We start from the raw sequence: 14,800 nt of genomic DNA, 5'->3' as shown, positions 1-14,800 counted from the left end.
TGGGAAAATTTCTAGAATCAAGAAGCCATCGACCATAATAATATGCTGGAAAGTCAATAAGCTTGTCTACATTTGGAAAACTGCAAACTGGAGGCTAGGCGAGGACTTATACGACATGTCAGTAATATACCAATTAACCGTATATTTGCTGAAGACTTCAAGCAATCCATGTCATGCTAAAACCATGACAGCCTTGGCATGGTGCAGTGTCCCGCAAGCAGCCCGATCAACAAGAACGCCATCAGCCTCTAAGCGTCCGTCTTATCTGCATTGGCCTATTTGCATGCAAAAAATGTCAGATACCATCATAATAATCGTGCTCCGCATCGTCGTACGCCACGGGAGGCTGCGCAAGTACCGCCCGGTAAACTCGATGACAAGTTGGCCAAGCTCGGGAGAGCAACTATTTACGTGCCGCATTACTTTGCGTTTGACCGGCAGGAGGCGCTGCCAATGTACCTTGGCAACAACGATGGGTTCCAGATCAATTGATGGTTTTTGAGCTTCCGAGGGGTCTGAGTCCTGACAGCCACGGCTAATAGCCACGAGGGTCACGTTTGCTTTGACTACGAGGGAAATAGGCGTGTTATTTTGGCGGAAATTACGCGGATTTACTTGTATATTAACAACTAAGATTAGAATGTAGCTATATTTTTGCACTAATTATAAGAGCTAAAGAGTATTTGACCCTATTATTATTAAAGAATTTTTAATTTAGCTAAAGAATAAGACATAAAAACGCTAATAAGTATTTACTAAATTACTATAACTATTAAAATATTACATATCTCTTTAAATAAGTTTATACTTAATTATCTTAATATATATTAAAAGATATTAATATATATTAAAAGATATTAATATATATTAAAAGATATTAATATATATTAAAAGATATTAATATATATTAAAAGATATTAATATATATTAAAAGATATTAATATATATTAAAAGATATTAATATATATTAAAAGATATTAATATATTCAGTGATGTTGCCTCGACTATTTCACCGGTCAAAGGGCTATATAACGGAGCTAGCTTCGTTCCCTGGAGACGAATATGACTATTGTAAACTAAAGCTGGAGCATTATATAGACTAAGCACAGAAAGAGTATGTTAGCTATTCGACGTCTCGTGACTAGCAAAAAGAACAGTACTCACGCCACTTTGGTTGACTGTTCCAAGGTCTCAAGCCTCTTTTCGACCGTGTCAAGTCTCTTTTCGACCGCGTCAAGCCTCTTTTCGACCGCGTCAAGTCTCTTTTCGACCGCGTCAAGTCTCTTTTCGACCGCGTCAAGTCTCTTTTCGACCGCGTCAAGCCTCTTATCGACCGCGTCAAATCTCGTCTCCATGGTCTGTCGCAAGGCTCCCAGTTCAATAAGAATCCTATTGAGTATTGCCGCGTTCTGCACCACTTGAATATTGGGGCATAACTGCACCTCGCGGGCCAATGCATCGGCAGCGCGGGCAAAATTAGGTTGCTCCGACGTATTGTCCATCCTAGATAGTGGTGAAGTGCAGAAAAGTGACTAGTGTGTTGTCCCACACGAACGTGTAGCGCAGCCCCAGTACGGAGTAAATAAACAAGTAATCACCTGACAAGGATCTGTGTGCTGCGACGGAGGGTAGGCGGCACTTGGTTGTTCAATCCTCGTTGTTCGAGCCACTTCCCGGAGAAGAAAATTTCCAAAGTGGAAAAAAATAAATGCAGCAGCAAGTTCACTTTTTGATCACCCAACACGTCGACATTCTACTTAAGAACAACGGCCAATTACTCCTTCCTACGTTACAAGACCCACTAGAGGTGTCCTGCCCAATAAGGGTCTGATAGCTCTTATCACGTGTGACCAGTCACGTGTAAATAAGCGCATTCAACGTCGACAACGCATACAAGTTGACATGTTAAACCCTGCCTCGGCCTAGAAGCCTGTACCTAGACGAGTTGTTGAGGTGACGCACATTGTGCCTTGCGGCGTGCCAGCAGCAAGGGGTTTCAATAGGGAGCACCGCAATCTGAGTTCGTCACGCTCAGCCGTGGATTCATCGCTCCAATTCCAAATCCGGATGCAGTAGCCGTGTTACCTCGCCATTTCTTGCTCTTCATCGAAGCCGGCCCGGGAGAACATATATATTCCGCTTCTACCCTGGACATTCGAAGCTATACATACATGACGACGATTTGTCCAACGTGTCGAACTGGAAAACGCTTAGACGCGCAACCCTTGTAGTCATACAAGACGTCATGTCAGGCCTTCACATGCACCGCGCTAAATGGCAGATATATGTGACGGGGTTTTCGCCCAACAGACAAACTTATAAATCTCCCTCCACTGTGAAGCAACAATAACTCAACTCAAAGCAAGCTAGTGTTCTACCATTCGATATTTTCCCACTCCTGTTAAATCATTCATGTCATAAAAACAGACACGGTGAGTATGGAAAGAAATACAAAGGACTCAATCAAGCCCACTTGGCGGCAGAAAGATCACCCAGAGTGGACTATTCATCACTGGGTTTACGACATCTTCGACATTCACCCAGTCGAACTTGACAAGGCCGTGCCCGTGCACCCAAAGACAGACAAGGTGTCATATCTAAACGACTGGTATCAGCGTCGTTGGATTCTCGCCCACGCCTTTATTCCCATCGCACTGCACCACCTATACGTCGTATGTACAGGCCATAATCTTACCGCCTGGCAGGCAGGACTTTGTACAGCGCCGCGTTCAATCTCAGCGCCATCCGCGAACTTCATCTATTGCGCGCATTGGGACACAGGGTCGGTTTCGTCGACGGTGATGTACACGGGCGCGATGGCGTGCCAGACGTCAGCGTCAGCAAAGTCCTCTACTCCCTAGTCCTCACATCATTCGTCAGACCAGCCTTCACCGTCTACATCAGCTATATCACTCGCAACCCACCGGCATCCATGGCGTTTCTCTGGCTTCCGTTCGAGGCGAGCTGCTACGGAATTCTTCTCGACTTCTTCTTTTACTGCTACCACCGGCTGATGCACGACGTTGAAGGGCGCTGGAAGTTCCATTGCACGCATCACCTGACCAAGCACCCTAACCCGCTGTTATCGCTGTACGCCGACACTAAGCAAGAGATTTTTGATATTGCTGGAGTCCCTCAATCACTCATTTCGCTATGAGGACAATAGGCCTTCCGATGGGGGTTCTACGAATGGTGGGTTTGCCAGAAAGGGCCTTCATGGACAGCTTGGCATCCGTTTACAGGTTAGCAAGGTAAGGATCCGGCAACTAATATCCCGCCTTAACCAGTGATTTACCGCTAAATAAAGATAACTACACACGGCGTGATATTACTTTATACGTGCCTGACATCTAAATATCTATTTTATTAAGAAAAGACCAGCTTAATAATTAACGGGTTAGTTTATCGCGGATAATAGAGAGATTATAAGACCCTATCCTAATATTATCTTGGTAATAAGCTTCTACGCTCTTGTGATCGCATCGTAATAGGTTACATAGGACTATAATAGGCGCATTACCCTACTATCATTAATAGTAAAAGAGCAGCCGTCTAGAAGACGAAAAATAATATGAGACACGTCATGGTATAGCGCATAGTTATCTTTCATGTCATTAATACTGTTACCTATCTCAACTTCTCTCTCTTAATCCTGCAAAAAGCTATTTTTTTGGCCATATATTGTGCAGTAGCTATTATTTACAGACACCATGGCTGCCACTACCGCAATCACTGTCGCAGCCGCTTTCGTTGTCACTGTTACTTTTAGCGGTATTTTCAGTATCTTTTTCACAGTCATCATCTACATCTCCTCTTTCCAGAATTTGCGCCGCCAGACCCACGGTATGGTTCATCATCTCCATGCAGTCAACGCGAAACAGCGAGTGATATAATTCTCGTCGTTAACGCGGGCCTATCTTAAGAGCTTTAAATATTAATAAATAAAGCGCTTCCACCTTAATTGATCCTACCACTTCATATTTAATAGCATGACACGTAAAAAGCGGTTTTAAAATACACCATTCCTTGAAATTATCAGCGAGCACCGAGACTAATAGGACGTGTATGTGAGAGTGGCCGCGGCTCGGTCAAACATGTGTCAACGAGGAACTACGTATTGGAAGCCCTCGCCAGGTCCCGACTGTCAAGTCCTCATTCCGCCGATAACGGCCCCAAACAGGCAGCCTTGGGGACGAAGTGATAATATACCGGCCGACTCGTATATTATAGTCGTGGCGTCGTTTCATCGTGCTTGGCACGTTACTGCTCTTGGCTCTCGCGCTGCATCCAGCTCGCCCCTAGCTTGTAAGAGAAGATACTCAGCCGCTTCCTGTGCGAAACACATCGTCATACTTGCGCATAAGGGTAGAGGGCCATTGTTCCGGAGGGCCATCACGGAGTGGCATAGGCAAAGCGTGTAAGAGATGTGGGGAGATGTGTAGGCAATATATGGGATACTAGGCTTGAAGCGTCGGCAGGGACATGAGCGTACTCGAGCAATAGCACTATTGTGGATAATAACTCCTACTGGCCTATATGTACGAAGCTGAGGTAACATTTAGACGGCTTATTTTCAACATGATTGACGAATTATCCCAGCTGAATTCTTGAAGTAGGCAGATGGACAGACACTACCCTCCCTAATCCCAGGATAATTGCCATCTAAAAAGTTCTGCGAGTAGAAGTGATCTGTATCAATCTTGGCCTGCTCAGAATCGACAAGCCCTAGACTACCGCGCACTAGGTTAGGCGCCATTCCGTCGATAGTGTCGAGCGTGAAGCTATCCATCTCAAAGGGGTCTTCACGAATCATACGCCTACTACGTAGCGTCTCTAGTATCTGCAACTCATCTGCCGTAAGATGCTTCTCTATACCATCGAGTGTCTGAAATTCTTTCGCATCGTTATGTAAAGCTTTAGAGTCAAGTTTCCTGAGCTTGTCAAATAGTGCGTCTTTTTTTTCCGGCGGAACATAAGCAAAAGCCTTGAAGCAAAATTGGAGAATTTTGGAGATTTCGAATTTGGACACTTTGCCGGCAGTGTCGGCATCAACAGTACCTTGAATGACTAAGACGGAAAAAAAAAATTCAGTTAATGCAAGGACTGAATCCGGTGGATATGGTAGACTTGGGCACTTCATACTGGGTCTGAAAAGATCAAATGCCCTTTGGAATCCTTCCTCATCCATGTCCTGAATTATAGGCTCGTGTTGTGTGCGAATTTGCTTCGTAGCACTGCTGACGGCCAAGAAGAATCGAGTGTAGCTCTCGACTGTCTTCTTGGAGTGCCACGAGCCCGCCGCTGCTTCACTGCAGTCGCCGCGGATTGAGGCTGAAATGGTAGCTGCCGCCGAGAGACCGCCTGTTATGGCGAGGTGGACGCCCGAGGAGAATAAGGGGTCAATAAAGCTCCCGGCATCTCCGCAGACACGCGCATTCGGCAAGTGATACGTAGACGCGGTGTAGGACCAGTCCGAGGCCGATCTGACGTGAGAAATAAGCTCTGCCTCTGAGAGAAGTTCTCTTATTCTGGGAGCCATTTCAAGGCACTGCTTGTAGAAGTCCAAGGTTGAAGGACACCCTAGTTCCTGCTTCTTTTCAGTCGCCATTTTCTGGTCTAGGACAATGCCGACGGAGCGAGTGCCATCGTGTAGTGGCATGAACCAAGCCCAACCGCTGGCGTCTGTTTGTTCATTAGAAGCATGTAAAGAAATCCAGTCGTCAAAAAACTCACCGTCTAATGCCTCGAAATATGGTGAACCTTCCATGTGTGTCCCCGGACCATACACATTGTCACTCTTCCAATACGCCCATATAGCGGCATTCTTGAAATTATTGTTGAACTTGCGGTTCTTCAAATATTTCGTGCTCAAGATACCATGCCTTCCGCTAGCATCAACAAGGTACTTGTAGGTAATTGATCCAGAAGTGCCATCTTGGCGCACCCATGTGGCAGACACGGGTCGGCCAAAGTTCAAGTCGTCATTATTCCTGTCGGGTTTCATTCCATCGACTACTGGCCCAAATTGAATCGCGTCCACCTTGGTTTCAGCAAAGATTTGAGCGCCACAGGTGCCGGCGTGCTTGAAAAGTAGGTCATCGAACTCGGATCGGATCAAGTTCCAGGCGTATCCATCAGGACCGCCTGCCTCAAGAAAGTCGGTGTCTTGGCAGATATTAGCTTGTTTGTGAAACGGATAGATATTAGCGATTCATGGACAAGCAGGAACAAAAGGAGACTTGCAGGCATCAGGCTGAGCTTGAGCGAGTCGAAAAACTGCACCGTTCTACGATAGGTATTGACTCGTTAATTCGAGATTCGGGAGGCAACATGAAGACTACACAGGTACCTTGTGGTAGAACCCATACGCATCAAAGGTGTCATAAAAGTCTATGAACTTGAAGAAGTGGCGCAGGGAAGGAAGCGTGCTTTCGCCAATATGATACCTTTACCAAGTGGAGTGAGCCGAAAGGAGGTATTCAATGCAAGATCAGGCTTCCTTGAAAGCACTGTCGTCACTAACCTGGAGAATTTATCTGCCTCGAGTACCACTGTTTCGATACCCTCGCGAGCTAAAGCTGCTGCTGCATATGAACCGGCGGGGCCTCCTCCGATGACAAGAACCGTGCAGCTTGGCGGAACAGCCATGACAGGAGGACGAGAGGGTCGGTAGCGGTGTAGCTTTATAAATGACAAGTTGAGATGATGTCGGCCTTCCAAGAAACTTGACGCGGGTTGTTCAAACAATAATCAGGAAATGAAAAGGGGTTTGACAGAGCATTTATATCCAAGATGGTTTGACCACCGCTTCTAAAGACCTCTGACCATCAAACATCTCAAGGCTGTCTCGCATGCAACTCTTCTATGCCGCTTCCGTGAATCGAGGATCGGATCTTCGAACCCCGCACGGAGGCCGGAATATTCGACGATCTGTCTGACATAGCTCGCCTGGTGGTGGCTGACGTCACTGGTGAGGCAGACTTAATCCCAACATGCGACATATGTACTAGTCCATGCACCTTATATGCACTCGTACGGAGTAGGTATTCCCGCAATGTCTACGCATAGCTCCCGCCGCAGGATTATCAGGGAATCCCCCCATTATCTGCCGCGCCTGATCGCAATCAAGCACCAGCGGAAGCGGGGAAGGGGACTTGGAGCATACTTGCCGCATTCCTGAGTTGTATCTGTGCCGTTCTTGCATATCTCATGACGTGTTTTGTTGACGGGGACGCTAGGAGTCGGCTACTACTTCGTCGATCTGCAGCATGAAGCTCATTTTCACTAGTAAAAAGGTCAACAGCAACTCCACTCACAGTGGATATAGTTACAAGGCGCCTTGGTACTACGCGAATAACATTACAGATAGCTAGTGACGTTATGTTGCATTTTGGACAAGCATATAGTAGTGGATTCTACGCAAGAACCAGACACTAGGGCGTCCTACAAATACCAAAGGCCCAACTATAGTAATATTATTTTAGAAGAATTGCCAGCCTCCAATATGTATTTACGTCGGAACTGAGCTACGCGAAGAAACTAATAGCGCTGCTGGGAATTGAACCAAACCTCCTTATCACCCCGTATATCGCTTGGGCCTGGCCGTAAGCGCACCGTAGAAGGAACTATAGGCCCGTTGTCAACGATTAAGATGGGCGGCTTGCTGAATTTCTGGTACATCTCACGACAAATATCATCTTCGAGTCTAGCTCTGGGTTGTGCTTTGATAATGATAATAGTTCAAGATGTAGCAGAGTTGCCCGAATGAGGACGATAGCGCCTCAGTAGGTCAATTTATTAAACTGGAGTAGATGACCTTAAATCAGGAACGAGGGAAGCTAAAGGAGGCGAGAATTCTAACCAAAGCGCACGTAGTACACCTTGTTATAGAGGTAGGTTTTAGGAAACCAACAAAGCCTAATTTTCAGGCCTCTGCATGCGGGCAATATCAAGGCGTCTCATGGCATGCATAACTAATGGCTGGACTTGAGAAGGCGGTATGGGTGTGTTCAGAAGCAACATACATTGTTGCGCAAAGTAGCATTAGCCAGGGAGACCTGAGAGAGTGTATTAGTATGATTCGTTTTGTCCGAGAGAAATTATTGTAGTTAACGCTAATAAGTCCACTAGTTAGCGTTAACTACACTGCGTCTAGTTTCGTGTGGCCTTACAGACTCTCTTATTGCTTGTCACAATGTGGCCGTACTAACTAAGAAACGTTACACATTTAACTGCCTGCATAACTAGGTAGGGCATATATAGAGCATTGATAAAAAAACTACACTACATGTAGTTTTTTAGTGTAGTTTATGGTGTAGTATAGTTTTTATAGTTTTAGTGTAATTAAACTACACTATAATTACATTTATAGTGTAATATATAATTATAAAGGCAAATTTTAATTATAAATATAACGTTAATTATAAGACTTATAAGGTTATAATTAAATAGAGCTAACTTAGCTCTTTATAATACACTAGTTTTTATACGTATAGCTTATAAATTAAGCGAGTTATAATAGGTTAAATCTTAGCTAAAAATTAAGATTTATGTAACGGTAGCTTAGGTTCTAAGGCATAGTAGGTTTATTTCTTAGAAAGTAAGTTAGGTTAAATGCTATAAAGTAGCTTTTAAGTAGTATTATAATAAGGCTATTAAGAGTATAACTCTTAATAGTAAGACTGTTACTTAAATTAATTAATAGAGATTTAAATTACTTAACTATAAGAATACCCTCTTCTTAAGTACTCGTTTATCTCTTTATTATAATTTTAGATTATTTAAATCGCCTAATAATTTTAATAATTCTATCTTATTAGATTATTTATATAATCTAATAAACTATTATATAACTTAATATTCTTATTAATTAACAGCTATACTTACCCTTACTAATACGGCCTAGCTTCTTACGTTTTATATAGTAATATTTATAATATAATACCTCTTCTCTATTAGTCTTATTCTTAAGGCTATTAAAGTAAGCTAATTAAGGGTTTTTAGGTAATTTTCCCTTCTTTATTCTTCTTATATATTATTATATTAACTAATTATATCTTAAGACCTTTTATTTAATCCCGTAAACTTTCTTATAAAATAAACGCGTAAAACGCTTTTCTTAAGTTAATAATTAAAAACCTAATTAATATACTCGCTTATTTCTTTTATTAAGATTAAGGCCTTTAAAATTATAAGGCGTTTAACGTAAACTTATCTTATTATTATAAGTGTATTTATTTAAATAGGTTTTACTATAATATAAATTCTCTTACCCTATAATAGTTACGTTATATTAATACCTAATACTAGAAAGCTAAGTTTAAATTAAAAGCTACTAAAAAAGAACTTAAAAAGGTAAGTATTAAGGTACGTTACTTATAAAAATAAAAGAAATTATAGCTTAAGAAAATAATACGTATAATTACATATAGTATTAATAACGTTAAAGAGTTAAAGCGTATAAAACGTAAGAAAGTAAAATAGCTTTAAAAGATTATAAGGGTTCTTTTTACTTCTTCTAAGAATTTAAATTCTACTTTAATTTATTTCTTAATAATTAAGTTTAATATTAAGTTATTAGATAATATTTAAAAGATTAATTAGAATACATTTCTTAAAAATAAAATTATTTAAGTAATATTAAGTAATTTATAAGATTTTTAGCTAGTTTTTAGGTGTTTTTAGAGTTTAAATATTCTTTTTATTTAATAAGATAATAATAATTTTTTATATCTTTTTATACTTTAAGTATTTATTTAACTTTATATTTATTAATATCTTTTATTATAATATTTATAGTAATTATAGATTTATTTAATACTTTCTTTAATAATAATATATAAAATATAAGGTAAATTCTTATTTTATTTAATAACAATAGTTTATAATTAATATTTAAGATTTTCCGTTTAATAAGAAATAGTTTAATCTTCTTTTAATTAAGTTTATTACTAGGTTACTTAGTTTTATAATTTTTACGAATAAGGTATACTTTATATTTCTTCTTTAAAATTAGCGCTAATAATCTCTTTTTATTCGCGTAATATTTTATTTAATTCTATAAAAATATTTATTTTTATTATAAGTATTTTTATATTTCTATTATAATTATTATATACGTTATAACTACTAGCTGTAACGACTGTTGCACGGAAGGTCCAATAGGAGTCTTCGACGTGTAACGCTAGGTTCCCAAGGGATAAACTAGGTCGTAGTTTATGTTGGCAGAGCCACTAGGGCAGTCAATCTGAGCAGTTGGGTGTTACGTTGGTAATAGGTCGTAGACCGTAACCAAGTGATCAGAGTCAAAGAGTTGTAAGCGAAGCTTAGTCAATGTAATGATCTGTGTGTTGAAAGCTAAGGAGCTAGAGTCTATCTATGAAGCGAATTTGGGGGTCCCTATATACTACGGTGTTCACCCATTGTTCACTGAAGTCCTGGTGAACTATGGTTACATGCGTGCTACTGGTTCGTCTAGAGTTCACTGAACAGTCAGTGAACTCTTCCTCATTGGCGGCCCGTCCCGACCATTAATCCGTCACCCGCTGTGCCCTGAGCCACTGGGTGGCTCATGCAACCGGCCCATCCTGCGGCCTACGCTGCAGCCTGTGACTGGGTCGTAACACGATGTCCCCTCTCCCATGGTCTTGTCCTCAAGACCCAAGCCTGGTTTCATAAATAGTCCTGTCGCCCTTTCTTCCGTTGGTCGTAAGTTCTCTGCTTCCCCGTAATGTCCTTCTTTCATCATGTCTAACCGTGTGGAAAAACCTAAGAAATCCCGTTCTACCACTAACCGCGCTGCCACCGCCGCCTTCATTCGTGAGCAGGGTTTTGAAGTGTCGCCCTGTAGTCGTTGCTTCGAAAAGAAGGGTCCTTGTTGGGTTGTGGGAAGCATCGGTCGTTGTGCGCTTTGTTATTCCCTGGGTCGTTCTTGTGACAGTTCTCGCGCTCCCATGGCGAATTGTACGTGCGGGGTTTGTCTGTCGTGACGTGTCTTTGGCTGACGTATTCCTAGTAAACCGTATCACCGAGGAGCTTCGTCGGCTTGAGAAGGAGGAGGAGTTAACGGAGGAGCTTTTAATCGAAAGGCGTCGTAAGGCTCAGTTGGAGATAGATGAGGCCTTGAATCGTCTGATGCGCCTTCGGCGTATGCGTCGTCATTTGCGTGAAAAGGGTCTGGAGATGGCCCGTCGTGATTTCGCTTCTCTGGAGGAAATGGAGGATGCGGATCGGAAGAAGGAGGAGGAGGAGGCTCGAAAGCGTGAGCTGGAGCAGGTTCAACAGCAAGAGTCTGAGGCTGTTCGTGATGCTCAAAACTGGGGTGCCTTTGATGTTGTAGACTGGGGCGCGTTGCTTAGCGCTGAGTCGCAAGCTGCTGGTGGTACTGTCTCAACAGTGCCTGGCAATTCTTCAAATTAGTCATAGGCTCCCATGTGTTTTCCTCGTTTCCGTAATTCTTCCATTTAATGAGATATTGGCGCGTTTTGTTCTTTGTTCTCATGTCTAGGATCCGTTCCACTTCGTACTCTGTTTCGTCCATGACTTCGATGTCTTCTTCTGCTGGTGCATTGTTTGGTGCTTCTTCAAGGAGTGAAATGTGTACTATAGGATGATTCCTCATAGTCTTTGGTAATGAAAGTTCGTAGTTGTTCGTCGATATTCGTTTTTTGATAGCGAATGGTCCTAGTTTCTTGTAATCCAATTTGTCGCTTGGTCGCGTTGTTTTGATGTTTCGTCGGAGTAGGTAGACCATGTCTCCCCCCCCAAAGATTGGTCCCTTCAATCTTTTCCGATTATGATATTGTGCCATTCTTTTTCGTACGAATTCCAATTCGCGTCGCATTTCTTCATGCAATTTTTTCAGTTCATCTGCTTGCAACATTGCTCGTTCTGCTTGCGGTCCTTCGCGCTGTGTTCGGAATACTTCGGGATTAAATCCGTAATTGGCGTAGGCTGGTGTCTGCTTTGTCGATTCCGATATCGAGCTATTGTAAGCCAATTGCGCTGTAGGTAACCATTTTACCCAATCATCCTGCTGATAATTGATGTAGCATCGCAGATACTGTTCAAGCGTCTGGTTCAACCTTTCTGTTTGTCCATCTGTCTGTGGATGATATGCAGTGCTTAACTTGTGGTTTGTCCCAAGTTGTGCCATAAGTGCTTGCCAAAACTTAGAGGTAAATGTACTTCCTCTATCCGATATGATTTCCTCTGGCAGCCCATGATTGCTTGCTATTGTTCGTAAGAACACATATGCAAGTTCTTCTGCATTGCTTGCTTCTCTGTACGGTAGAAAGTATCCGTACTTTGTGAGTCTGTCCGTGACCACGAATATGCTGTCATATTCCACATTGGTCATTGGTTCTCTTGACATTGGCAGCTTCGTGATATGATCGAAAGCTATCGATTCCCATGGTCGTGTTGGTACTGGTAATGGTTGTAATTCTCCGTATGGCTTATGTCGAGAAGCCTTACTCTTTCCGCATTGTATGCATTCGTTGACAACCTTTTCGACCATTTTCTTGATTCCTGAGAAATCGTATTGTCGTCGTATCTTGTCCAGTGTTTTGCGGATTCCTTGGTGTCCGTAAACTGGGTGTTCATGCATTTCTTTGATGCATTCTTCTTGTAGTTCTGGAGGTATCCAGGTCTTTCCATGGTACTTTGGGATAGTTCCGGGTTCTGTGAGACATTCTTCTGGCGTGTCTGCAAACCTGACCTTTCTCCTTGCCCATTGTTGGATTTTCTTGTATACTGGGTCTCCGTCTTGTACCTTTAGTATGGCATTCAGTTGTCTCTGCTGAAAATTGCCATTTTTATTGATCTCAAGGAGTTGTCCTGTTGCTGTAGGTACTCCTGTATCGTAGTCGCTTCTTCGACTTAGAGCGTCTGCTCGTCCGTTTTCGGATCCTTTTCGATGGATGATTTCATAGTCGAATTCTGAAAGATATTCGGCCCATCGGATTTGTCGTCCGTTCAACTGTTGCGTCGTCGCAAAATGAGAGATATTTTTATGATCGGTATACACCTTGACTTTGTGTTTGCTTCCCATAAGGTAGTGCCTAAATTCCTTAAAAGCATTGATGATTGCTAGGAATTCCTTGTCGTAGATGGGGTAGTTTAGTTCTGCTCCGTGAAGTTTCTTTGAGTAGAACGCAATAGGGTGCAGTTTTCCGTCATCGTCTCTTTGTCCAACTTGTGCTCCTAGAGCAAAGTCTGATGAATCGGTTTCTAATTCCGTTTCTCTTTCTGGGTCAAAGGTTTTCAAAACAGGTTCGGATGTGATGAGTTCTTTGATCTTGTCAAAGGCACATTGCGCCTCATCGTTCCAATTCCACTGCTTATCCTTCTTGGTGAGTTCATCCAAGGGTGCTGCGATTTCGCCGTAGCTTTTGATGAATCTTCTGTAATAATTCGCAAAGCCTCTAAAGCTTTGTATGTCCTTGACATTCTTCGGTGTTGGCCAGTTTCTTACTGCCTCGATTTTTGTTTTTTCCATTCGTATCTCGTTTGGTCGTATTGTGTGTCCTAGGAAGTCTACTTCCTGTGTATGGAACTTGCTTTTTGCTGGTTCAACTAATAGTTTTGCGTCTTGTAGCGCTTGCAGTACCTTGTGTACGTGCGTCTTGTGGTCTTCTAGGGTTTTCGAGAAGATGAGTATATCATCCAGATATACTACCACAAAGTTGTCCAAATATTCTCGTAGTACGCTGTTAATCATTCGTTGGAATGTTGCTGGTGCGTTGGTAAGCCCAAATGGCATTACCAAGTATTCGAATAGTCCAAACTTCGTTCTGAAGGCTGTTTTCCATTCATGGCCTTTCTTTATTCGAATCAAATTGTATGCTCCTTTTAGATCTAGAGCGGTGAACCAATTCATTCCGTGCAGTCGATCTCGTAATTCGGAGATAAGCGGCAACGGTGTTCGATCCTTCATGGTAATCGCGTTCAATCGTCGATAGTCCACTACTAACCGCAATTTCCCGTTTTTCTTTGGAACAAACATGACTGGGTATCCAGCTTCTGATGTGGATGCTCTGATGTAGCCTTTCGCTAACATCTCGTCGATGTATTCTCGTAGCGTTTCGAGTTCTTTTGCGTTCAAGTTGTAAATCTTATGAAATGTTGTCGACTTTCCATCTATCAATTCGATTTGATGGTCCCATTGACTGTGTTCTGGTAATCCGGTTTCCAATTCTTCTGCGAATAGCTTTTCGTATTTCCGGTATTCCTTAGGGATATTTTTGAGTCTTTCTTCTTTCGTTATTGAGCTTTTGTCGTTTTTATCGTTTTTGTTCTTTTCTCCTTCGAGCTTCTTATTTGTGTTTGCGAGGTCTTTCCGTAAGGCGGCAATAACCTTTCGGATCTTGGCTCTTGTCTTCTTATTATTTATTGTTGTTCGTATTCCGGTTTGTAGCGCCGTCGGGGTCGTTACGGTGGATCCAATCGTTCGTTTCTTTGTATTCGTTGTTTCTGTATTGTTCTTTTGTTGTCGTTGGTCCTTGGATAACTTGCTTGAAGGTTCTTTTTCTTCAGAACTCTGTTCGTGAGCTAAGTTATGACGAAATTTCGTTCTTTCTTCCGAAATCTGCTGATTCTGTTGGCCTGAAGTCTCGTTCCACTTCAGTTGGCCTGTCCTCCAGTTGATCAGTGGGTTACTCTCCCATAACCATGGGTACCCTAACACTAGGTCGTGTTCCGATACGTCCATAACATCGAGTTGAATCACTTCTGAATGATCTTGAATCTGTACTTTGAGATGATCAGTCTCTCTGTTAATGATCCCGTCATTATAATCAAA

The 14,800-nt window shown here is 42.3% G+C and overlaps 3 protein-coding genes across 4 annotated transcripts; 1 reads left to right on the top strand and 2 right to left on the bottom strand.

Moving 5' to 3' along the window:
* Positions 1-923: 923 nt before the first annotated feature.
* J3458_001489 (uncharacterized protein) lies at positions 924-1,710 on the bottom strand. Its single transcript, XM_066116749.1, has one exon. The coding sequence runs from the start codon at positions 1,500-1,502 to the stop codon at positions 1,161-1,163; it is 342 nt and encodes a 113-aa protein (XP_065978635.1). The 5' UTR covers positions 1,503-1,710; the 3' UTR covers positions 924-1,160.
* A 728-nt stretch (positions 1,711-2,438) lies between these two features.
* Positions 2,439-3,157, top strand: J3458_001488 (uncharacterized protein; the record flags this gene model as incomplete). Its single annotated transcript, XM_007812183.2, has 2 exons — positions 2,439-2,676; positions 2,706-3,157. 2 exons carry the CDS (start codon positions 2,439-2,441, stop codon positions 3,155-3,157), a joined length of 690 nt encoding a protein of 229 aa, XP_007810374.1.
* Positions 3,158-4,491: 1,334 nt separating this feature from the next.
* On the bottom strand, positions 4,492-6,874 carry hal2_1 (Halotolerance protein HAL2). 2 transcript variants are annotated; one of them, XM_066116747.1, is made up of 6 exons: positions 6,524-6,874; positions 6,350-6,446; positions 6,244-6,286; positions 5,734-6,165; positions 5,143-5,682; positions 4,492-5,067 (listed from the first exon to the last, which is right to left on the bottom strand). In XM_066116747.1, exons 1-6 carry the CDS (start codon positions 6,646-6,648, stop codon positions 4,574-4,576), a joined length of 1,731 nt encoding a protein of 576 aa, XP_065978633.1. In that variant the 5' UTR covers positions 6,649-6,874; the 3' UTR covers positions 4,492-4,573. The 2 variants fall into 2 exon arrangements, with proteins under 2 accessions (XP_065978633.1, XP_065978634.1); XM_066116748.1 differs by having other exon boundaries at positions 5,734-6,446; positions 6,524-6,863.
* Between the last annotated feature and the right edge of the window lie 7,926 nt (positions 6,875-14,800).

Source organism: Metarhizium acridum (genome assembly GCF_019434415.1).
Source record: "Metarhizium acridum strain ARSEF 324 chromosome Unknown scaffold_1, whole genome shotgun sequence".
Classification (NCBI taxonomy): domain Eukaryota; kingdom Fungi; phylum Ascomycota; class Sordariomycetes; order Hypocreales; family Clavicipitaceae; genus Metarhizium; species Metarhizium acridum.
Note: the sequence above shows the minus strand (reverse complement) of the source record. Positions and strands in the feature narration are given on the sequence as shown.

What these genes read in the sequence shown, in the direction of transcription:
- hal2_1 (XM_066116747.1), bottom strand. Translation starts at nt 6,648, where the DNA reads ATGGCTGTTCCGCCAAGCTGCACGGTTCTTGTCATCGGAGGAGGCCCC. An exon ending in TCAAGCTCAGCCTGATGCCT is followed by an intron (nt 6,166 to 6,243) that starts GCAAGTCTCCTT and finishes ATATCTGCCAAG; the next exon opens with ACACCGACTTTCTTGAGGCA. An exon ending in ATTTGATCTTTTCAGACCCA is followed by an intron (nt 5,068 to 5,142) that starts GTATGAAGTGCC and finishes TTTCCGTCTTAG; the next exon opens with TCATTCAAGGTACTGTTGAT.
- J3458_001489 (XM_066116749.1), bottom strand. Translation starts at nt 1,502, where the DNA reads ATGGACAATACGTCGGAGCAACCTAATTTTGCCCGCGCTGCCGATGCA.